Raw genomic sequence first — 26765 nt, forward strand, 5'->3', positions numbered from 1 at the left:
ACTTAACTCTGCTTCCCTCTCCAGGTATCTCTTCATTTTAGATGTTTAACATATTTACATTTCTGTTTTCAAAGAAGACCTTTGTGAGTATGAATTACCAGGTACAATCTGCCACGATGCACTACTGCCAAAACTAAAGATCTCAAGTTCATCAGACTCTGAGATTATGCATAAGAAAAGAAAAACAACTCCAAAAAGCCACGTCCTTGAGAGGTACCATCTGGTAACCACAAGATGTAAAAGACACAGAAGAAGAGCTCAAGCATGTTGGGTGGACACTCTGTGGAGACTATGCAAGTGGACAAGAATCTCACAAGACAAGAAGATGGGTTGTGATTTGTACTGATGGAAAAAATGCCCAAAATAAAATATCCAAAGTCCACTGAAACATCAAAGTTACTAGAGAATACAAATAGGCTTAAATGATAAGTGATTTAGGTGGAAGAAAAATTTTCAGATACTAAGAATAATTAAGTATAAAACAAATTGGTTAATTATGTCATAGAATCTCTATGCCTGAAAACATTTAAGAACACATTGTCTCCAATGTTTAAGTGATATTATGCCTGGAGTTAGTAGACAGAGTAGCTATATATTTTTGTAGTTCTGGGATTCTATGATTCAATCTTGGAAGTCAAGTTGAAAATTAATTTATGCCATTTTTGGAGCATTAAAATACACAAAAAATTCAAATACATATGTTTTTAACATGCAGGATACACATACCTTTCCAACATATCTCTTGTTTCATTAAGTAGTTTAATGGTTGTAATATCTCCTGCTGTGAGGCCACAAGCCTAAAAAATAAAAAGGCCATATTTTAGGTTTTAAGAAGATAGCACAGTTATAATGGAAGCTAATCAAATTTCAGAATTCAGAATTTTTCAAGGACTGAGCTTTGTCAACGTCAAAACAATGTTTAGAGAAAAACATTATTTACACACACACTCCTGTCTAATGTATGTATATTTATAAACCATACCTAAAGGGTACACAAGTATAGCTTTCAATTTGGCTCACACCTTACAGCTCTCCAATTTATTCCCTTATACAAAATGGTTATACAAAGAGACTTCATGACCCTCTAAATCAGTCCATAACCTAAAGTATCTTCACGTAGCCTACCAGCTTAGCTTAATCAACATGATGCACTAGACCTTTTCAGTAGGTAATTTAGTCATCACTTACATTTCTGGACATAATAATATATGAGATAGATGTATAGTGATAAAATCTAGAATTTGAGCAGCACATGGATGGATTAATTACCCTGGCAGACCTTTCTACACAATATAAACTTTGTAGCCACCTTTTTTCCTTCTTTTTATTAATCCTGAGAAGGGCAGCAGGAAGTAGAGAACAGAAAAGTAGGCTCAAACAAGGAAAATCTGAGTTCAAGTTGTGCCTCTGACACATAATGGCAGTGTGATGCTGGTCAAGTCAATTAATTTCTCAGAGCTCTAGGCAACTCTGTAATATTCTAAGTCAAAAAGAAGGAGATGATCTGAATTGACAGGAGGTGTTTTCTCACTTGGGAGTTACCTAAACCAAGGAAATCACAGTTAAAGTTCCTATCCCTACTCATCTTGCAAAACATAGACTCTTCAGTACAAGAATATAACAGTAAATTATCAGGTAAACCTATGAGTGCAGGAATCAAAGTCTGACAACCTCACAACATTTACACCAGGAAATTTACACAAGAATAGGCTGAATGGGTGGTAAGATTTTCCCCATTACTCAGGAATTAAATTTGGTGCCTTACCAGCTGGAAGCATACTTTACTTTACATCCACCCCTGTGTTCCACCAGTCCTTGAGGAAAGTTTTAGGGAGAGGTATGATTTATGGGTACATGACTGGGTATGAAATAGTTGAGGCAGCAGGGCCCCTCCTAGGGCTATTTGAGTCATTAGTGTCATCTAGAGGCAGGACTTAAAAGCCTCCAGAATAAAAAGACCAAGTTTTGGGGAAGTAATCTGAGTTTAGTCAAAATATAAATTCCACGACTTCATGCATTTTCTAGCTCTCGAGCTGTGGCAGAAGTCTTGGCCACGTACTCAGATTGGCATAGGTTTCTTATTCATCTCAGACCACATATCAGCACATCTTTACTCTTCTGATTTTGCTTAGTCTAAGAACTACATTTGTTTTCTTCTCATCTCATGGCTTTGCCAGCTCTATCCTACATGAAGCCTATCCTTTATTCCCCTGGGATTTTCCTGATGAATACTGGACTTGCCAAAGGCAGAGTCTAGCAATATCCCTTAAGAATATACCACTAGGTAGTTGTATATTGTTCCAGTTTTATGCTCAAACAACTTTTTGATTATTTAATGCTTTTATCTATAAAATGTAGCTAATAATGGTACCTATCTCACAGGATTGTTGTAAAGATTGAGGTAATATATATATAGCACTTTGATATATTTGATAATTTGGTCTGCTAAGTGGATTTACCCAACTGGAGTTAGTGTCTTCTGCAAATAATAATATAGTCAACATTTATATGGTATTTACTATGTGCTAGGCACTATACTGACTGCTTTGCAATTATTATCTCATTTGACCTCACAACAACCCTGTAAGGTAGGTAGTTATTATTCCCATTTTCCAGTTGAGGAAACTGAGGTACACAGAGGTTAAGTGACTTGCCCGGATTCATATAGCTAGTAAGTGTCTAAGGCCAGATTTGAATTCAGATTTTCCTGCCTCTAGACTCAGTGTTCTCTCCACTGCATCACTTAGTTGCCCTTGACAGTCTATGTACTCAAGAAGCTTACAATCTAATGGAGGAACTTACAGTTTAATGGATATTATCTTACTTGATCCTCACAACAGCTCTGCAAGGTGGGCAGTTATTATTATCCCTATTTTACAATTGAGAAATTGAGGCAGAGAGAAGCCAAGTGACTTCCTCAGTCATACAGCTAGCATCTGCGGCTAGGTCTGAACTCAAGTTTTCCTGACGTTAGGCTAAATGCTCTAGCCACTTCACTACCTAGTTGCCTAACTAATATTGGTTAGCATGTCAGTATCACCTGCACTTTATTAATGAATTAGACTTCTGAGTGGGATTGCTCACCAGGATGGCCTTGTACAGATAGCTGGTATCAGTTCTTGTGCTAAGCACATCATTAATATTTTGATTAATGAAGTATTTTCTTAAGAATTTGGTTAGCATGAATTTTTTTCCCCAGAGCCTGATCATCTCTTGTAAGTACACAAATGTGGATTATTCTATGAGGCTGTGCCATTCTCCATGTCATAGGATTATAGATCTAGAGCTAGAAGTGACTATCTAATACATACCTCTCATACTACAGTTAAGAAAAATAAGCCCTGAGAATTAAATCATTTAACATGAATAAGGAGCAGCAGAGGCAGGATCTGAACTCAAGTCCTGAACCTCTATGCTCACTGTTCTTTCCCACTGCATCATGCTGCCATCCTTTATTCTCTACCTTTAACTAACAGATTTATTTCATTTTCTATTTTGTCACAAGATAATTCTTGTATTCCATTCAAGATATTTACAAAGGTTTGGCCACCGGGGGAAAAATGTTTTAAGACTAACCGTACTAGTGACATATTTCCAAAGTGAATATAAAGATGATGTTTTTAAAGCATCTACCCTTAGATTGATCTTTTATGCATATTTTCCCACAAAAAACACTAAGAAAGGCAGTATATGATACCATCAATTAATAATCAACTAGATAGCTAGGTGTTGAAGTGGATAGAGTGTTGACTTCAAATTAGGCAGCCTTGAATTCAAATTCCTGCCTCAGATACTTACCTTAGCTGTGCTAACCTGGGCAAGTCACAATCTCTCTCAGCCTCAGTTTTCTTATCTATAAAATGTAGCTAATAATGGTACCTATCTCACAGGATTGTTGTAAAGACTGAGATAATACATATAGCATTTTGTACACTTTAAACGCTATACAAGTGACTTCTCCAGGGTCACACAGCTAGAAGCATCTGAGGCTGAATGTGAATTCAGGTCTTTCTTACTCCAGACCCAGCACCCTATCCACTGTGCTACCACTTGCCTCCGTACTTTCCCATAATATAGCAAACAATAAATACATAAAAACAAGAGCTACATTATTTGTAATAAAGAATTCCCAGTGGCTTTTCCAATAAGATCAAGGTAAAATAAGGACTGCCCTGTCAGTACTCTTATTCAATATAGTTCTAGAAACACTAGCTATTGCAATAAGACAAGATAAAGAAATTGAGGCAATAAGCACAAGCAAAGAAGAGAACAAAATTACTATGATTTGCACATGAATGACTTACAGCATACTACAAATTCAGCTAAAAAAGAACTGAAACAATAAGCCATTCATTAAAGTAATATAAAATACAAATATGATACATACATATGTTATAACATATTTATAATATAAAATAAACCCACAGAAACGATCAGCTTTTCTATATATCATTAAGAAAATGGTTTTGTTGTTGTTGAGTCATTCAGTTGTCTATGACTCTACATGACCTCATGGACTTTTGTCCGTGGGGTTTTTTTGTCAAAGATACTGGAGTAGTTTGCCATTTCCTTCTCCAAACAACAAGAGCTGATAGAAAAAGAAATTCCATAAAAAGAACTTTAAAATATACAAAATACCTGAGAGTCAATTTACCAAAATATACTCAGGATTCACATAAATAGAACTATAAAATACTCTTTAGAGAAATAAAGGAAGATATAAATAATTGAAGAGATTAGGTTAAGCCATGGTGTTCATGGTTAGGCCATGCCAATATAATAAAAATGCTACTTAAATTAATTTAAAGATTTAATATCATACTACTCAAACTACCAAACATACTAGACAAAATTGAAAAAAAATTTCTGGAGGAATAAACATTTGAGAATTTCAAGAGAAATAATGGATAAAAAGTAGAAATGAAGAAGGCCTGGTAGTACCAGATCTCAAACAGCATACTAAAATAATCATTATCAAAATTATTTGTTATTGGCTGACAAACAGAAAAGATGGAACAGAACAGGTAGAAATATTCCAGAAGTAAAAGACCACAGTAGTACAATGTTCAACAAACCCAAAGATACAAATTATTAGGGCAGAGGTGGGGAGCCTGAGGCCTTGAGGCCACATGTGGCCCTCTAGGTCCTCAAGTGTGGCCCTTTGACTGAATCCAAACTTCACAGAACTATTAAGGGGATTTGTTTTGTGAAGTTTGGATTCAGTCAAAGGGCCACACTTGAGGACCTAGAGGGCCACATGAGGCCTCAGGGTAAGGGCAAAAACTACTGTACTAGGGTAAGGGCAAAAACTAAAATTGTAAAGTTGTCCACCAGAAATTAGGTTTAAATCAACTTATTATGCCATATAGTAAAATAAACTCCAAACGGATGTATGACTTAGATATATAAGGTCATTAACATAAGAGAAGGAAAGACGATATCTTCCATATCTTCCATAACTATGTCCCAAAGGAGACATATATATATATATATATATATATATACATATATATATATATATATATATATATATATATATATGTATATATATATATATATATACACACACACACATATATATATATATGTATGTATGTATGTATATATATGTATCTCATATATATGTCCCAAAGAAATTATACAGAGAAATGATCATAGGTGATAAAGTAGATAATTTCAGTCATATAACATTCAAAAGCTTTTGCACAAACAAAATCAAATCAGAATTAGAAGGAAAACAGCGAATTGGGAAAAAAAATCTTAGTGGCAAACTTCTTTGCTAAAAGTATGGTATCCAAGATACATAGGGAACTGATGTAAATATATGAAAGTAAAAGCCTTCTCCAATTGGTAAATGGTCAAAAGATATGAAGGGACAGTTTCCAAATGAACTAATACAAATTATCAATAGCCATATGAAAAATGCTCCAAATTCCTAATAATAACAAAAATCCATATTTAAACAACTTAGAGGCTTCACTTCACTCCTATTTGATTAGCAAAGATGATGAAGACAAAAACGGAAGTTTCTAGAGGGGATGTGGGAAGACAGGCACATTAATTCACTGAGAGTAGAACTGTGAAATGGTCCAAACTTTCTGAAAAACAATTTGTAATTACATCCTAAAAGTCACTAAATATGTCCCATATTGTACTTAAATATTTATACCAGTACTTTTTTTGTTGTAACAAATAACCTGAAACAAACTGGATGCTCATCAACTGAAGAAAGACTAAAAACAAATGGCATATTAATATAATGATATATTATTGCACCATATGAAATTATGAGTAAGATGAATTCAGAGAAAGCTGGAAAGACTTGCATGAACTGACACAGATTGAAAGGAACAGTACCAGGAGAATAATTTATATGATGACCACAACAATGTAAAAATAGAACTCTGGATCAATCATGACTTGAGAAAACTGAAGAAACATGCCAGCTACCACTTGGCCGAAAGATGCACTAGAAATGCAGGATGAGACATACGTTTTTAGACATGGCCAATGTGTTGAATTATTTTCCTTGACAAAGGAAGGCTTCTGTTTTGGTGGGTGGAAGAGTCAGTGTGTAGTGACACAAATACAAAAAACAAATAAAGAAAACACATCAACAAAACTTTTAATAAGAACATAGAAGACAAAAGAAAAATCCATAAAGGGACATAAATGGCCAATTTTAGTACTAGATTAAATTTAACATACTCTTTAAAGTAAAAATAGCATGTACATAAGAGCATCCTACAGCCTCATGAACAACTTTATTCATCTTTACATACTGAAATGTTCATGTTTAATAATTATGTTAAAAAATTAAGTAAATATAAAACAAAAAAAAAGAGTGGAGACATAAATAAACTGTCATGAACATATATAGAAACCTTTTAAAGACTCATGGTTATCTAATAAATACCTAAGATAGGGCATATGCATAAAACAGGATGGCACAGACTCTACATTTCTAAAGACACATTTAAAGAGATAGATAAAATAATGTATTATTAGTCTGACATTCATTTTTTCACAAAAAGATAATATGAATCAACTGATATTTACTAACCAATTTGATATGTTACTATTCTTAAATGAGAACACAAAATTATTTCAATGTTAAGAGCCCACACAACTATAACCTATACTGAAATTCTTTAAGGATCAGTATTTTCATGTTTTCCCTCCATTGATGCATATTACAAGTCTTGTACACCTTAAGTTACTAAAACTGAAAAAAAAAACTTCATCACCTTGTATGTCAATGAACCTCTCCAAATGTAGCTAGGAATGGCGTCTGGATAACAAGAATACAGTCTGTTGTTGGGTTCATACTCAAAACATTTCCAGCTTGATAGACAGTCAGAATTTGTATGCCTCTGGTATAGCTTTTGAAAATCCAAGGTTACTTACATCCCATAATGAGGCATTAAAATAGCATTTTAGTAAAAGACAATTACAGTAGTTACCAGTCTATAATATTTTAAACAGTTAGTCTGCTTTCTTTCCATTCAGAGTTTTGGATTCCAAATTATTGACCTTTCATAGTATCATCTTTAAATGATTTTTAAAAAACCCATTAAGACTTTCAAGAGATTAAAAAAAAACAAAGTTCAGTCAACATTTGGAAAAATAGGGCAAAATTCCGTACAGTTAAAAGGGCAATGAAACAAGCACCTGAATTGCTAGTGGAGTTTCTTCATCTGGCATCATATACTGACACAGTAAAGGTTTGGATCCAGTCTTATCAGTCCATGGGGAAGATGTATGCTGTTCAGTTATTTTTCTGATTTCTTTTAGTTTTTGCTCCAACTCCAAAAGGGACAAAGAATGTTTAAGGGAAACACTGGGAATAAAAAAAAAAGTTAAGTGGGGTAAAGCATACTAAATACTATACCTTAACATACTTTGCTTCTTGGTATTTGCTAGCTGAAAAACAACAACAACAACACCCCCACAACACTTTAACAGACAGGATCCTAGCAGTCTGGCCAAGAATAGAGATTTAGTAAAGCAATGCTGTTGGGGATTTCACAAGAGAAGTTCTATGGTAACTGATATTGCCGACACGTGAAATATTTCTGTCTGTTTGGATTATATAAAAGCCCTAGTGACACATCACCCTAAAAATAAAAAAAAAAGTTTTGAATATACCAAAACGTTTCCCTCAATGAGGAAAGGCTTATAAGGAAGAGGAAGGATTCTCTTAAGTACTATAGGTAATAGTCATCCAAATTACTATTTGTCAAGTTGATTCTCTCACCAAACTGATTTTAAATATTTTCTTAAATCTATCAGTATTCTAGGAATATAAAGGATAAAAAGTGCAAATTCACGAAGCTAGTCTTACCTTCCCAAAATTTTCTGTACAGCTTGTTTAACAATAGTAATCAACTCGGTCAGACCTATGGATAAATAACAAAAACAAAAACCGAAATCATTTCTTCATTACTACAAATAAAGTGAAATTCGTCAGTTCTCAGATAAGCTGCTTAGCATCTTACCATCTCCTAGGAGGTGCTGAATACTTGATAAGTATTGCTGTTGGACTTCAGGGGGAGCAAGAAGTGTCTACAGAAATGAAAAATCAAGTTGAGACAAAGTGATCCACAAGTATCCTTGTTTTCTTATTAAATTATATTATATTTAGTAACATTTTTATACAATTTTTCTGTTCTACATGCTATAGACCCAATCCCCAAATGGGCAAAGGACAGTGTCATGTAACGTATGATGAAACTGGAAATATAAATGTTAAAGGTCATAACCTTGTACCTAAGTTCATCATCTCCTGAAATATAGTCACACAGGCATGCTACCAGAATATTTTTTTTATGCAGTACATGAACTTACAGAGTTTTTTGAAAGAAAAGTGAGACAGTTGTCTAATTAGTGTGATAAACTTACGGTGCCATTTTTGCCAACTGCTGCATTATCCAAATATATGTATCCACCAATAATATTTAATTGGACCCGCAGAAGGACAACAAGCATGCAAGTACTATATACAGCAACAATACTTCTTGTGAAACCTTCAAAGGGAAAAGGAAATAATTTTGGGGTTGTTAAAACTAAAATATACACATATACAACAAAACTGCTTTATCCCAGGATTTTATTCATTCACATGGTTTATTACTTTTTAAAATGTACATAATATTGCCTTGCAATTATAAGAAGTATAGAAATTTGCCAGTCTAAAACTTTTCTTTAATCATATAATAAAGAGATAAACGGTAGTAAAATTAGGAAAGAAAAATAAATGGTTTTTGTTTCTCATTTGATATAAGTGACATTCACCAGACCAAGTAGTTATTTTTTCAAAGTTACCTACTATTTAAAGAGATCCAGTTTCTTAATTAAAATAATAAACCCAAAGAGTTTTACAGTATCAGCTTAGGAACCCAAGCTAGGAAGGACTGGAAGAGTCCTTGAGAGCTGCATACTGTAGCATGCCAAAAACAAACAAAACAAACAAACCACCAAAACAAACAAACCATAAAGCCTGTATTTGATTGGCTCATCAAACTACATTATAATTTGGTATCATCTGATATATATGAAGGGAAATGGATAAAAAAAATACTGGTTTAAAAGAAAAAGATTTCTCAAGTATAACAATTTAATTAATATAGTTATAGGGTTTATAATCTGTAATTTGGAAAAACATCTCACTATCACTATTATATAACAGCCAATTATGAAGTTATTTCTTTTCTGCTACCCATTATTTAGTTATTCTATTATTTATAACCACCTTCATAAGACAGGGTATAGGGCTTGTTGAAACTCAAATCTGTCATATTTTGTAACTTGTGATTAGTTTTGTAAAAAGTTTAATGAAGGGGGCTGAAACTAATAACTCTGAAATACAGCAAGGACAGCAGGAAAACAATAAGACTTAGGTTTAAGTCCTCATTATGCCATTTACTAGCTGTGTGACTTATGGATAAGCTCAACCTCTCTGAACCTCAGTTTTCTCAAAATAAGAGTCACAGAATTTACACTAAAAAGTTTTATACAGATAAGAGCCATTAACATAACCTGTTATTTAGTAAGTGCTGTATTGAATACAGTTAGTTTATAGTCTAAAAACAGGAGGGGAGGAAAAGGTGAATTATTCTTTTTGTGTCAAAGAATTTTTAAAATACACAGCACCAACTCAAATCTGATGGCAATACTCTCAATCCCTCCCCTACTCCCTCAAAAGCCTGTGATATAACTCTAAGGATTTTTCATTTTTAGATTTTGGTTATTAACCTTTTTAGAAATGGAGAAAGCAATGAAAAAAAAATAAAAATCTTACTTTGGAAAGGAATTGGGAACAGAATGATAGCAGTTATTTAGCTGTAACATCTGGACCTGTGATTTCACTGGTACAGAGAACTTCCAGATGAGGAAACTTCCTCTATTAGATCCATATCTCCTCTGCAACTTTTTAGAGATTTAGAGATTTGCCTAGATCACTAAGAGGTTAGGTAACTTGCTCAGGGTCACATAGCCAGGACATGTCAGAGAATAGAACCTATTGAGAAGGCTGGTACAGTGGATAGAGAGTTATCTTTGGAGCCAGGAAGACCTGGTTCCTGTCCCATCTTTGATCAGTTATTTATATACATTTTAATTAAATGTATGATAATTATTTCTGAGAATTTGTAACATGGTTTCCAGAGTAGGTATAGAGACAGAGTCTGGGTCAGTAATTTCACTGATATAGGGAATTCCCTGGAGAAGGAACTTCCCTCTACCAATGCAGGTCAGTACATTCTCTACAACTTAGTCTTCGAAAGTTGATCGAAGTACTCAGATGTAAAATGACTTGCCCAGGGTGAAACAGACAGTATATGTCAGAGGCAGAACTTGAACCCAGGTCTTCTGGTTCCAAGGCCAGCTATCCATTATACCATGCTGCCTTTCTCTTCTAATACCGTTCAGAAATTTTCAAGCTAAAACAAAACAATTAAAAAAAGTTTTAGCATGGATGTTTATGTTGTAAAGTATAGTTGAGTAAAGCCACTATCTAACTTGAATAAAATGAAATTTTTATTTCCTTTAATTGTGATAGCAAAGGTATAAAGAACCGAGACACCTACTGTGCGCTACTTTATGTGTTCTAGGACCATACTATATAAGAATCAACCACAAAATAAAGCACTAAAACTGACAACAAACAACTGACAACAACAAACTCTTATATTTTAGAATTATAAATACTTCAGTTACATTTGAACATACATACACAAAATATGCAAGCTTACTTATTATCTTCAGATCCTCCCATATTTCTAACTTGTTTGAAGGCCTAAGGGGGAAAAAAACATTGTAATACTTAAATTCAGAAAATGAGAAATTAATCTACAGTATCTAAAAGAAAAAGTATTTTTATAAAACATGCAAATAAAATCAGCATACAAATTATTAAGAAGCAGACTATCTTCATCACACAAATACTATGACATGATGTGTTCATTATGTGCATTAATAACAAAAGAGCACTACAACACAGCATGTTTCTGAAATGAGTTTTTCAAATAGATGGAAAAAAGGACCTAAATCATATCATTTTGATTTTCTTGCGCTAAAGAAAACCAGAAGAAGGAAATGTAGTCAAATGGAAGGATGGGTCATATTTTACCTTGAAGAGGCAAAGAAAAGAATGGGTAGAATTGGTTTTATTGTGTATCCAGAGGAAAAAAGAAACATTACTTCATGGTATATTTGTTCATCTTGTAGTAGTAATGATGGTGAGTATTTGCAAAAAGACCATCATGAAAATAATTGTCAATGCACCAATTTCAGCTGTTAAGGATAAAGAGATAAAGAAACTATACTATATAGGATTTGATAAAAACTACCATTTTAAATCAATATTCACTCTGATGACTTTAATGCAAAGGTGAAGATGAGGATAACATGGGGGAAAAAAGTGAGATCAGAAATAACAGTTAAGCAGAAGCCTCACACTATTACATCACAAACTTTTTCTTCAAGAAAGGAATTTGTAAGATTTGGACATGGTGAGCACCAGCTATATTATAAAAAAATGAAATAGATGATATTTTTACAAATGTGAAAAGACATTATTAATGCAGAAGTTATCATAAAACCACAGATGTACAGAGTTAGTAGAAGGGACCTGGGAGGTCATCTGGTACAAGCTTCTTATTTTACAGATGAGGAAAATGAGTCCCAGAGACATTAAGAGACTTGCTCAAGGTCCCAACACATAGTAAGTGGCAGATGTGGAATCTGAACCCAAGTCCTCCGACTCCAAATCTACTAATTTTTCCACTGCCTCTTATCCCTAAAAAGTTGCTTATGTAAATCTAGACCACTGATTTGTTAAGGCAAAGATCAAAGCTTGTTAAAAAAAAAAGAATGAGAAAAATAGGGAGTAATTTTACCCTGAGTTTTTAACAAGTAATTAGCAATGTAAAATGGGAAACACAATATATATGACATCAACACTGATTATAACAACTACACAGAAATTTAACCTCTGTAAATCTATTGCCCCTAACAAGAAGACCAAAAGAGCCAAGAATTCGTCATTGTGATAAGGATGGATGCTTTACGTAGTAGATCTGCATTCTAGTCTCAGATTTCTATCATTTATACTTGTGAGGTGTGATTGTGGTAAAACATCCAACTCTCTAAGCCTCAGTTTCTCCATCTTTGATGTGGCAGTGCTACTCATAGCACTGCCTACCTCACAGTATGAAGATCAAGTGAGCTAGTCTATGTAAAAGTGTTTCACTCATTGTTTTAGAAAAAAATATTCTTTAGTTGTTTCACTTGTCTGCTCTTCCCAAAAACATTTATTAAGCATTAACTGTGTGTAGGGAACCAGACTAGAGGAGGTATGAAGTTTAGCTAAGATATGACCTCATGGAGCTCACAGTTTGGTAGGAGGGAAAGACATATACATGGCTAATTACAATAAAACAAATTAGACCAGTGATTCTACTAGTATGGGGAGCTTTGGAATGAGTAAACTCCCTCTCCCAATGAATGTTGGCACCTTTTCTGCAACTTAATAAATAAATAAAATTTAAGTGACTTGTTCAGGGTAACATAAGCAACACGTATCAGAGGCAGGCCTTGAATGTGGGTCTTTTGGCTCCAAGCACAGCTCTAAGCTGTCCACTAAGCCTCACTACCTCATAGATAACTGTAATACATAATGATATATAAGTGCATTAGGAAGGTGTAAAACAAGCTGCTATATGAAATCTAGATGTTTTCATGGATTGTAAGTTCAAGTTGAGCAAATAATGGAATAAGGTAACCAGAAAAACCAATCTAATTTTAGCTTGCACTGAGAAGAAGAATGTTCAGGTCAGAGGCTAGATATCTGGTTGTCTTGTCTGCAACTCAAATTCAACATGTCCAAAATGGAGTTAATTACCTTTCTCTCTAAAGTGACCTATTGCTCTAAATTCACCTTCTACTGAGAGCATTTCCACCTTTCAAGTCATGTTCAAGGCACTCTCCCTTATCCTTAATATGCAAAACAGTGCTCACTGCTTTCAGTTTCTCCTTTTTTTCAATAAATCCTCCTTATGGACACCAAAATAATCTTCTGAGGGCAAAGGTCTAACTAAGCCACTCTCCTATACAAAAACCATTAGTAAAAATCATCGTAAATCTATCGCCCTAACAAGATCAAAAGAGCCAAGAAACTGGCACTATGATAAGGATGCAGTGCTTTACTTAGCAGACTTGCATTCTAGTCTCAGATTTCTACCATTTATAGTTAGTGGTTCCTATTGCCTCTAGGATAAAATTCTTTCTTTCTTTGCCTCTTCCATTCCTAGAGCATTTTGCCTAGATTTCTTCTTTCACTTTACTACTCCCAACTTTGGATTATGCTTATCTGCATATGTCTTATAGGGCAAGGGTTTGTATCTCCAGCACCTATAACAATACTTGGCACTTAAATGTCCAGAAACAAGCATTTAATAAGCTCCTACTATGTGTCAGGAACTTTGCTAAGCACTGGAGTACAAAGAAAGGCAAGAGATAGAATCTGTTCTCAAGGAGCTTACATTCTAATGGGGTTTAGAGTCTAAATATTTGCTGTACTTAATTAGTTGTATTTTTTTGAGCTGATATTTCTTTGATATTGGTGAAGCTTTACTTTAAATTAAGTTGTGATATGTCTCAGATTTTTACCCTTTTCCAAAAGTAAAATTCTTCACACTTGATAGCAGACAAACCATGGTATACTAAATAGCTGTCAAATAATAATCACAAAACATACTTGATCTCGGATGCTCTTTCTTCAACGACAAGAAACCAGTACTTTTATATATCTAATTACATTAGCTATAAACAGAAATAAGAATTTAGAAATTCCTAGAAATTTAGAAACTCCTAGAAATCTTTTCAAGATAAAAAATTCTTTTAAATGACAATTATCAGAAAAATGCTAGTATCACTAAAGTACATCTCTTAGACTACTTTACTTCATGTTTTGACCTGGCAGGTGGATAGCATTTTTTCATCATTGTACTGATCAGTGTAGCTAAGTCTTTCACAGTTGACCACCATTACAACACTGCTGTTACTATGCACATTGATTTTCCAATTTTTCTCCTCCCTTTGCATCAGATCATATGGCTTCCAAAGACAGTGTTTATTGCTTTATTAAAGACTCTTTTAAAAAAAATTTTTCAGCTGCCTCACATTTGTCTTTGTGCTGATATTCCATTTACCCAAATGTAGTTAATGGATTCTTTCCATTTCCATGACTCTATGGTTACAGGGCAGACACTATTTTTACCTCTGATCACTGTATAACACTCCCATTTATGTGTCACCAAAAAAAGTATACTCCTATGAATCTGTAATCTTATGGATATGGGTAGTTCCTCTAATGTTTCAAATAGCAGCATTCTAGGACACTCTCGTTCATATTCTACCAGAAGGTCATTTGGGGTACCCACCCAATATGAGGGAGGGGAAGAGCTTTCTTGTTTTCTCCTGATAGCAGGAGAATTTCAGCATAGCAAATGGGTTATCTGCTGTTTATCCACCGACCTCATAATGGGACTAGTCCATATTCTTTTGTGAATGTTTATTTATTTGATGATATGCTTTAGTCTGATTCTTCTACATAGTTACTTTATGGTGACACCCGTTCACATTTACAGTCTGCCTCTTCATTGCACTCACAGTGATAATCATTTTTAATTCTTTGGAGACTGTAGGGTACCATGACTAGAGGCCATACAACATCAGTGGTAAAATACCAGCTTATATAGTGTAAGCTTTCTCAGCATACTTACTTCTACTCTAAACTTCCTTCAAGGTACATTGCTTATTTTTTTGTGCTAGAAGTCTCTCCCATAGAAAAGCTTGCATGTGAGATAATTTAATCAATGAATTTGGCCCTAAAGATGTCTTCAGACAAAATATTTTTATAACCTTGCTGAACTGCTGAACCAAATGTTTGATTTCCTCAGATTTTCCCTTCCTAGGTCAGATCAATGTAACTAAAAATAGAAGGCACTAGGGAGCCATAGGGGGGAAAAAAGATGGGACAAATATATCATTAAAATATCATTCAGATGCAATAATAAACATAGCTTATATTTACACAGCACTTTATAATTTATAACTATACGTATGTGTGTGTGTGTGTATATATATACATATATATGTATATTATGTGCATATATAATTACAATTAATTCTTACCACACTCCTGTAAGGCAGGCCCATTTTACAGATGGGTAAACAAATTGAGTGATACAACTAAGTGGCAAAACTGGGACTAAAACCTATGCCTTTTGGCTTTAAGTTCTATGCTCTTTCCAGACAACATGTTTGCGTCTCCAGAAGGATGATTTAGATAGTAGACTGGCAGCTAAAAAATTTGGGGTTTACAGCAATTAAGTTTAATGTTGAGAGACAGAGATTGGGAACAGATAATGAATACGAGGACAGGCTGAGAATGGTGATCAAGACTGTAGGACAATCCTGTGGAATGTCAATGACAAGTGTGTCTAAGTATTTAAAGATAATTTGTAGGAAATAAGCAAATAAAATATGATTACAAGAGAATTTAAATTATATTAATTAAAGTAGCCTTTGTGAAACTATTTTCCAATCCCAACTAAAAATCTAATTATTCTCATAAGTTTTCCCATATTAATGTATAAAGTTCTTAAGAAACTTCATAATCCTAAATTTAAAGTATTCCTGTGTATTGAAAAGATAATGTTTATTAACATGAATCCATAAATTTGGGATTATGTAGATTTATTAAATACATTTTTCTCATATTCACCTGTTCTTCAGAAGAGCTGTGAGGTTCTCAGAATTTAACTGCTGCATTAAGGCATCTCTCAGCGTGGGAAGCATTGATAGCACTGTGATTCAAACAAAAATGTCAGTTAAAACACTAGAAGTTATTTGAATATCTTAAGAGAACAATATGAATAGTCTTGAGCTATTTTGTAATGCAACACATTTGGTAGGTATATGTTGGCAAAGAGAATGAAGGATGGAAATTCAAATTAGTGTTTCTTTTTACTTATAGCTTCTGCTTCACACTTTCATACTAATTTATGGGGAAAGGGCTTATTAAAAGACAAGAAGAGATGAACAGTTCTGCATTTTTATAAAAAGAACACTAGACTAGTCAGGAGAACCAGAGTCCTAGTTTTGTTTCTATCACTGCCTCTGTGACTTTGGTTGTGACCTATTGTACATCTCTGTGTTACTATACATTATCTTTATCCTTAACTCACAGGAATGCTGTAAAGATAAAATGAGATTCTAAGTAAGAAAGTGTTTTGGAAATAATGCAGTAGGTGCTATGCGATATATAGGTTACCATTTCACTTACTGATACTAACAGTAATGTAAGAAACTCCAAATAAACATACAAATGTAAATAAAAATTAATCTCTGATACTAGAGTTTATAACTTGAAATGACATAATGAGGAAAAATAGATGAATGCAAAACAAAGTTATAAATCACTAATTCTACAATGTAAAAATGGAAAATAAGTATGTATTTAATTTCTTTGACTAAGTATTTTTCTATTGTCTTTTAGATAACCTTCAACATTAATTCTTCAGAGACTATAGTGTTTCCATTAATCACAGCTATACAGCATCACTGGTAAAACTACTGATGTTAAGATGGAAGCTTGAGATCACTGTCAGGGTCTACTACTAAGACTAAAGGAACATTAGAAACAGAAGGTCCAGTCAATGCTGAGAGCAAAATGCCCTTAGATTTAGCTCATTTAAAAAGAGACCATCTAAAAGAGCACGGTGAGGTAGTGGGCTGGGGCAGCCCACCAACTTCCTCACCCTGGGTTAACCCTTGGCATCCCCAAAGTCGTAGGAGTTGGATAGTGTGTCTATATTCAGGAACCTTACCAATTCCTTTTCTTTTTTCAAAAGAATATTTAATTTTATTTTCCAACTACATATAAAGACAATTTTTGACATTCATTTTTTAGTAAAATTTTGAGTTTCAAATTTTTCTATCTCTCCACTCTCCCCTTCCTAAGATGGTAAGAAATTTGATATAGGTTATATTTGTGCAATCATGTACAAACGTTCCCATACTTACTTGGCCTACCACCCCCTTTAAAAAGAATTACTCAGCATCCCCCTGGGGTTAGGTTAGGTTAACCCTTATTTTTTTCCAATGCCTCCCAATTGCACCCGAGATTACTACCACCCCCCTGATTCCACCACCCCCAGGGGGTGGTATCGCCCACTTTGGAAACCCATCTAACAAATTTCCATGTTAGTCATGTTGTGAAAGAAGAAAGAGAATAAAAGGGAAAAAAACCATGAAAGAAAAAAAGTGAAAACAGTATGCTTCAATCTGCATTCAGACTCCATACATTCTTTCTCTGAATATGGAGAGAATTTTCCATCATGAATCTTTTGGAATCATTTGCTGAGAAGAGCTAAGTCAACCACAGGTGATCATTGCACAATGTTGCTGTTACTGTGTACAATGCTCTCCTGGCTCTGCTCACTTCACTTTGCATCAGTTCATCTAAGTCGTTCTGGGTTTTTCTAAAAGTTCACTAATCACCTCTTGAATATTAAGTTCTAGAATATTCCCTTACTAGCCAGTCTGATAAACCTGTCAAAATACTTAATAAGGTTAAGTCCTGAAAGATCTTTTTTTAAAAAGATATTTGAAATGTTTTGTCATGATCTAAATGAAAAAAAATGGTAATGAAAGTAACAAACAAGATTCACCACTTGGTAGGGAATAGGGAGGGGGGAGAGGATAAGGGAGAGATTTCTAGGGGGGAGAGTGAGGGAATAAGATAAGGGGGGTATAGAAGGGTGTTTAGATTTATGGGAATGGGAGGATGGGGAAGGGATCCTTGGGGGGAGGGTGGAGGCTAAGTAATAGGAGGGCAAGGTAGTGGGTAGAAGTAGAGGAGTCAGGAGGGATAGGAAATAAGAGATACACACAAACATAAAACCAAAGATCATGAGTAGAATTTGTTAGGGAAAGCATATGTCTTTGTATGTGTGTATGTATATGTATATATATATATATATATATATATATATATATATATATATATATATATATATACATATATATATATGTATGTATATATGTATGTGTGTGTATATATATAGGTGTATATATGTATATATGTGTGTGTGTTGTGTGTGTGTGTGTGTGTGTGTGTGTGTGTGTGTATGAAAATATATCCGCACCTAATTATAGCCTTCCAGGGGGAAGAGAACAAAGTAAAAAGTACACAGCAGAGGACAAAAGAAAACTTACAAGGAAACAAAGAAAAGATGGACAGCTCTCAACACAAGGTGTAGTATTTATCGTATAGGCTTTCTTGAAAATTTATCACCACATATTTTGTTTGAATTCTCTCTTATGTTCTGCTGTGCGCATGACATGTATTTTTCTTACTTTATATTTAAGTTTCAATATTTAAGTTTATGATATGTTTCTTTTTCTTTTCTCTATTCTGTATTTGAGTTCTGGTCTAAAATTAAAAAAAAAAGATTCACCACCTAATATTGTGATGAGATTGTAGCATTCTTAGCTCAAGGGGAAGTAACTGTGGTCCAAAACTGCTAAATATTCAGGTCTAAAACATGAATTACATATTTTTTTAAAAAAAACTTCCACATTCACTCTAAAGCCCATTCATCTCCTTCAGCATCCCAATCATTAAGCACATGTTCTGCTCAGCTATATAATAAAGTCACAAACACACTATACCCCTGACATCACAAGACAGTTGACTATAAAACTAAACCACTGATGCTGGACTTTAGATTACAGGTCATCATCTTCATCAGGGAGAGCAGTTGTCTGAGCAATCCTGTTCATACTCTGCTGCCAGTGCTAGGTCCACAACCTCTGAAGGTTGTTTTTGACTAGTCATGACCTAAGCCTCCTGATTTCACCCTCTCTTCTCTCCATTCGAGATTTTTCTGTATTATCTTACCTATGATTTTGACTTATTAGTGAGTTTGTTTCTCCCCTGAAAAATTAATTTATTTCCTCTGTCTACTCTCTTCATTTTTTGTTATATCTTTTACTTTACAATTCCTTTGCCCACTGTTTCTTTCTTTGCCTTTACAATGTTACTCATATTATGTGAAGAATTTTTTTTAAAGAAAAAATAGAATATTCATCCCTCCACCCCCATACAAAAGCCATTTTTCCTTGTCTAATCCTAGATATAATAATAAACACTTTCCCCCCCTTTTTATGTTTGGTTTCAGGTTTGCAAGATGTACTATTTTGGGATACCATCCAATGTCCTTCATGCTCCAGAACATCATATTCCAATTTTCCATTTGATTTCATATAATGTCAGAATAATACTGTGGTTATTCTTTTTTACTTGTAATTTAAATTCTTTTTCCTTGCTACCTCCAAGACTCATTCTTTGATGATACAGTTCTCGATTACAATGTTTGTTTATAATTTAAACTTTGGAGTCCCTTTCTGTTGGCTTTCTTTGGATCCTCTCAATCTGAATTTTTTCATCTGTTTCCAATTTTTCTCCACATTTTTTTTCTGTATGATTTTTTGGAGTATGGTATTCAGGTATTCATTTTCATTTTTTTTCCTAAAAAGTCTATAATCTTAAATTACCTCTTTGCATTTATTCAAATTTGGTATTCTTTTATACTCTTTTACATGTTCTATTGATCTTTTAAAAAACTTGTTCATTTTTTTTCCTTTTACCTCTGTACTTTTGTGGTTCAATTATATTTGTTTTCTTCACAATTTACTGTTCTAATTTCTGTACTTATTCCTCTCGCTACTCTTCTGAGCCACTCTGGAGGTCCTTAAGAGTTGCTTGATTCTTATATTGAGGGACCCTTAAAAATTTGTTTTGGCTATCTTCATTTTAATCTGGAGATTTTGAACCATTTTCCTTTGTTGTAGTGATGTGCTTATCCACTGAAATGGAGTTTTTCTTTGAATACCTTCTCATCACTTTTTGTCTGTCATTTGCTGTTTTTCAGTCCTGTCTGACTCTTCATGACTCCATCTGGGGTTTTCTTGGCAAAGATACTAGAGTGGTTTGCCATTTCCTTGTCCATCTCATTTTACAGATGAGGAAACTGAGGCAAATAGGTTTAAGTGATTTGCCCAGGGTCAGAAAGCTAATAAGTGTTTGAAACCAGACTTGAGACTTAGGAAGAGGAGTCTTCCTGATTCCAGGTCTGGCACTCTATCCATTGTCTCACTTAGCTGCCCTAGTCTATCATAATTGTTGTTTTTTCCTACAGTATCTGCAGAAAATGTCCATACTAACAGTTACACCCTTTCAGAAAACCTAGTTTTGGCAGACTTTCCTGCCTTTTGTGTGTGTGGGTAGTTCCAACCCTCAGGACTAATTAGATGAGATCTGTTCCCATTGAGGATAGCCAAACACGACAGGGCTTTAGGGAGATTCCAATCCCTTTATCTTTCTGCATTCCAAAATCCTTTCTGTCACCGGCTTTCTTCAGTCCTTAGATGAATCCCATCATTCAATAGTTGTAAAGGGGTTGGGAGGAAGCACTCAGGAAAGAGGTGCTCCAAGGAGCCTTTGCTGTCGGATCTCTTCTCATCCTTCTCTCGCTCCTATTACTGGCTACCTGTTTCTATATATTTCATGTCTCCTTCTTCTATTTTCTTATTCCTTTCTATATAGTTCCCCCCCTCCTTTCTTCTTTTGTCTCAGGGTTGTACTGATTCACATGTCTCAGCTCCTCCTTTAGTAACGATGTATTCCTTCGGCAATCATACTGCTTTACTGTATATGGCGCTCTTCAGTATGGCAGTTTTCCTGTTTATCTTTCATGACTGCAAATTTTTGTTACCTTATTTGAAATCATACTTACAGCTCTTCCTTTTCTTTGGAATCACCTAAGGCATAATATCTTCTGTTAAATTTATTTTCACTATGAACATGTCTTTATAAACAACCTCATATATAACAAGTTGAATAGTGTTTTCTTATCTATTTTATTGGTGTTCCTATATGACTGACAAAAAAATGATAATAGTCAATGCTGGAGGGACTGTAGAAAGATAGGTGAAATTAGTGCATTGTTGGGGGAGCTAAGAATGAGTAAAACATTTTGGAAAGCAATTTGGAATTATGCAAATAAGGTGACTAAAATATCTGTACCCTTTAACTCAGATTCCATTACTAGACTTATACTTCAAGGAGGTCATGATAAGAAGAAAGTCCTCATATATACCATATATATTTGCTACCACAAAAGTCCAGATACACACTTATACACACATATATTGTGATAGCAAATAATTAGAAATAAGTAGACAGTGTACACTGCGGAATGACTAAACAAATTGTAGTATATCAGTGTAATGAAATATTTTACTTTGCTGCAATAACAAACAAAATGAATATGGATACATGGAAGGACTTACATTAACTGATGCAGTTTTGTAACCAAACCATAAGATCAATATATATAATAACTACAACAATGTTACTGGAAAAAACCACCACCTTAAAACAACTGAAAGTAAATGTTTCAAAATTATAAAGAAATAAACATGGCTCCAGAGAAGACACCACTTCTTTGCAGAGATGGGAAGTTGACTAATGTTATACATTTAGATGTAGATTTTTTTTGGATGTACTGATCAGTTTTGCTTATTTTTTCTTTCCTTTTTTCTTTAAAAATATTTATTGCATGAGATGGCTTTCTATGAGGGGGAAGGTAAGAGGTAAAGGAGAGAAATTTGATGATGTAAACAGACATCACTCAAAATTTACTTGTAAAAAAAGGAAAGTAAATGTTGCAAAATTATAAAGAACAAGCATGACCCCAAAGAAAAGTTATGAGAAGATACCTCTCCTAACACATTTGCAGAGGTGAAGGGAAGGCCAGCGAGTGTGGAACACTGCATATATTTTCAGATTTTTTTTTGATGTATTGATCAGTTTTGCTGACTTTTGCTCTTCTTTTTCTTTAAAAAAAATTCTATTTTATGGGATGGTTCTCTAGGAGATGGGAATACAGGGAAAAATTACAATGAATATAAAAATAAAGAGGGAAAGAAAGCTAAGTACTAAGGCCTCTCATTAAATTTCAAAAATTAAGGATTAATATTTTAAAAGCATCTAAGGTCTCTCTTTAATCACTGACTACATTAGGTTTTGTGAGTATCTTACTACCAAGAAGTCACAACTGCCAAGCAGATCTTCCCAAAGTTTTACCCACATTACCAATGTTCCTTTTGGAAAATAATTCAAAAAATGTTATTTAAAATTACACTTTCACTGCTATAGAATTTCTTCTCTTGCTTCATGATTACTATAAAAAGTGAGTGAAAAATTGCTTGCTTAAGTCTGAAAAGTCATTGGCTAGAAGGGGAAACTTGGCCAAATCTCTCTCCAAATAGTTGCTTATAATAAAGGTATCTCTAACAGACTTAGGTAATCACAAAGCTATGACTGTTTACCCTTTGCAAACAGATTAACAGAATCTATCTTAAGCAGTTAAGATGCAGACTGAGCTTAAAGATTCAATTTGTAGTCAGTTAAGCAAATAAATGCATTAGAAATAATATGTCAAGAGCACACATCTGTAAAATAAGGATATTATACTGTATGGCCTCTGAGGTACCCATCCATCTGTAGATCTATGATCTTATTTATTGTCTCCTCATAGTAAGATAATTCTGACAGAATTTGTTTTCATAAAACTGGGCTTACAATAGCCCATTATAAGGGTCTCTTCAGAGTGTTTATAAATTTATAACATTTTGTGGTAACATCTCTCTAGTACTGACAGTCCCATATCGTGAATAGGTTATGTTCTTAAAGTTCATGTTAAAGTCAGTTCTTTGGACCTCAATATGAACATTTCCCTAAATATGATGTTATGTAACAGGTGCCAAGAAAGCCAATTTAATCCACATTTGAAGTACAGTACTGTATACAACTCTCCAATTCAACAGAACCTAACCACTGTGTGGAAAATGTTTTCAAAATTTCATCTTGTGATACAATGAACCTTTGCCACCAGATTTTTTTTTAATCTGCCAGGAGAGGAAGGGCTTCACTTTGTTCATAGGTATTAAGAATGGGAACTTGCCCAGCTTCTGTTTTGCATGGTGTTTGCTTGTGCTAGCTCTCAAAATCTTAGGAAAAGAACTGGCATGTGAAGAGGAAGAGAGACAGAAACTTGTGGAAGTTGGTACACTGGAATTTTGAGTATGGAAATGGGTCAAGGAGGAAAAGGGAAGGAATGAGGCAAAGAACCCTTTGAGGATAAGGAAAATCAGATGGGGGTAGGGCAGGGCCTCCTGTCAATATTTGAGTCCCAAAACAAATACTCAGGGACACATCTCAATCCTGTTCCTGAGTCATCCTATTTCTTCTCTTCCATTCTCATTGCTACCACCTGTTACTTCCCACTAGGGTTTCTCTCCTTTCCTATCTAAATCATGAATATTTCAGTTTCTCCTTAGTTCTGTGCCTCAGAAGCAAAAACAAGAGAGCAGCTTAGGAAATGGTATTAAGAAATAAGACAAGGGGCAGTTAGGTGACACAGTGGATAGAGCACTGGTCCTGGAGTCTGGAGGACCTGAGTTCAAATGTGGCCTCAGACACATAACACTTACTAGCTGTGTGACTCTAGGCAAGTCACTTAACCCCACTGCCTAGCCAAAAAAAAAAAAGAAAGAAAGAATGAAAAGAAATAGGACAAAGGTTTGTAGGGGCATTGCTGGGCAGAAACGCATCATTGAAATTTTGTATCTTCCACATAGCCTAAGGTAGTACTGTACAAACAGGTGCTTAATAAATGTTTAATTGAATCCATTTATCTCTCAACCATTCATCCTGTTACTAGGTATCTGCCCTGGACTTAGAAGAGGTGAAAAATAGGGGAGCTCTCTGATAAAGTAGGGGGAAAAATTCCCAAGTGGTAACAGCAGGGGGAAGACTAGCTCCTGTAATCATCAGATCAACTGCTGGAGGCATTTATTATTATTAAGGAAGTCATATTCAACCAAATTTCTCTAGCCATAGGTATTAAACTTATCAAACAATTTGGGTTTCTATTCCAGGGAAGGTACTTTGCTAAACTAAAAGGTCTACAATATTCCAAATAACAAAAAAGTTATATATTGTTATAACACTGAGCATTTATATCTTTATATTGTTTATTTTTATATTAAAATCCTGTTATCATCAAATAATATGTAGCCCTAGCATATTTTGAGGGTCCTCTGGACATCGAGGAGGTCAAATCAGTCAATACTTAAAAGAAATTGATTCAGGCTATACACCAGAAGGTCAAAAACTGAAGCTGAAGCTTAAATACATTGGCTACGTAACAAGAAGGCGCAACCTATTGGAAAAGATCCCGACATTGGGAAAGACTGAAGGCAAAAGGAAAAGAGGATATCAAAGGCTGAGATAGATAGTTGGAAACAACAAATATGAACTTGGACAGATTTTAAAAGATAACAATGATAGAAGGGCCTGGTGTGCTATGGTCCATGGGATTACAAAGAGTCAGACACAACTTAACGACTGAACAACGAAAAAGCACTGAAGCACTGATCTCTGAAATTACTTTAATACTTCAAAAGAACCATGATTTCAACAGTGTGAGTACACTCTCCACTAATGCAGATTACAACTCTTTTACCCCTTAGCAGAGGATCTCTATGAGATGCCATGACCAAAAGAACTGATCAACTGACAGATAACCTAATGGTCAGGAATCTCTCCCGGTAGGCTAGTCATTTCAAATCAACAGACGTGTATATTAAGCATTAAGAGAAAGGTACAAGTGCTAGGTATTCTTAGGGACAAGGATAAGGACTAGACCTGTGATTTCACTGGTTTAGGAAACTCTCTCTCCCAGTGTAGGTCCAGCACTTTATCAAAAATTATGGTCTTAGAGAAAAGTCTAAAGCTGACAGTCCTGCCCTAACCAGATTAAAATGTAATTGGTAAATATGCTAATTTATGGTTTCCTAAATCAATATGAGACCTACAGGGATCCATTTCCATTTGAGTTTAATGTTCCAAGAGCATAGAGATTAGGTGACCTGCTCAGGGTCACACAGCCAATTTGTGTCAGAAGCTGGACTTTAGAAGTTTCGGCTTCTGTGCTACTGCTCTAGTCACTACTACAACAACAACAAAACAAGAAACAAAACAAAAGAACAATCTTCAGTCTCAAAGTTTATTTTACACACACACACACACACACACACACACGGTGCATATATACATGTTTCATATATATATATATATATATGTGCGTATTTATAAACAGTATACCCATGTACACACATAAATAATTCTATACATGGAGAAATATTATTTTGTCTTACCTGTCATATTGCAAGTTCTCTGGTTACTTTCAAAATGATATTGTCGTCTTGCTTGGGCTATATATTCAGCAGCCTCCCTCTCTTGTATTTCTGTGATCTTCTTTTGTCCATATTTCCCAAGGACATATACTCCTAAAAGTTCACAAATTTCAAAAAAATGAACTAACTATGGTATTAGAATGTTTCTTACAATGCTTAAAAAAAAAGGACCAAAACCTCAATTTATCCATCTATGAATCTCTATCTGTGAAAGATCAGTGAAATTAAATGTTCTTTTCTTTTGGGGGGTGGGGAGGGAGAGAAGGTAATCAGGGTTAAATGACTTGCCCAGGGTCACACAGCTAGTAAGTAATTTTTATTTTACAAAAGGCAAAACCATTGTCTTGAGTTTTACTAAATTAAATAACATAAGGAACACAAAATAAGTTTATTTGCCAATAATAAGGCTTAAGCTGCAGAGGTAACCATGTGAATAGAGAGAAAGAAAAGATGAGAGATAAATTATGAAGGTAGCATCAACAAAACTTGAAGACTGAATAGATGTGAGGGAAAGGAAGTGTACAGGATGACTCTGGGTTTGTGAACCCAAGTGAATGGAAGGATAGTGGCACTTTGAACAGAAATAAAGAAGTTAAGAACAAGGTAGAGTTTTGGAGAAAAGATAATGAGTTGTTAATGGACAGCCGATGTAGAATTAGTATTCAGGAGAAACTAGGGTTACATAAAAAAATTTGGGAATCATCTGCATAGAGCTTATAATTGAACCAAGAGAAGTTAATAAGATCTTAGATTACTGCATATAGAGAGGAATAGAGGGCACAGGACAGAGTCCTTGAAGTATATTTATAATTAGGGGACATCATATGGGTGACATTCTAGCAAAGGAGATCGAGTAGTAGTTTGAGAGTTAG

The 26765-nt window shown here is 34.5% G+C and overlaps 1 protein-coding gene across 1 annotated transcript in view; it reads right to left on the bottom strand.

Moving 5' to 3' along the window:
* The window catches only part of PEX3 (peroxisomal biogenesis factor 3), a 45690-nt gene that overhangs the window by 15358 nt on the left and 3567 nt on the right, over positions 1 to 26765 (bottom strand). The window contains exons 2-9 of the mRNA XM_020972502.2: positions 25855 to 25986; positions 16289 to 16370; positions 11253 to 11296; positions 8902 to 9026; positions 8499 to 8565; positions 8345 to 8399; positions 7672 to 7840; positions 727 to 797 (exon numbers count right to left, since the gene is read on the bottom strand). Coding sequence (XP_020828161.1) covers positions 727 to 797; positions 7672 to 7840; positions 8345 to 8399; positions 8499 to 8565; positions 8902 to 9026; positions 11253 to 11296; positions 16289 to 16370; positions 25855 to 25986 — 745 coding nt within the window. The remainder of the gene's footprint in view (positions 1 to 726; positions 798 to 7671; positions 7841 to 8344; positions 8400 to 8498; positions 8566 to 8901; positions 9027 to 11252; positions 11297 to 16288; positions 16371 to 25854; positions 25987 to 26765) is intronic.

Source organism: Phascolarctos cinereus, unplaced genomic scaffold (assembly GCF_003287225.1).
Source record: "Phascolarctos cinereus isolate Bilbo 61053 unplaced genomic scaffold, phaCin_HiC Scaffold_5;HRSCAF=322, whole genome shotgun sequence".
Classification (NCBI taxonomy): Eukaryota; Metazoa; Chordata; class Mammalia; order Diprotodontia; family Phascolarctidae; genus Phascolarctos; species Phascolarctos cinereus.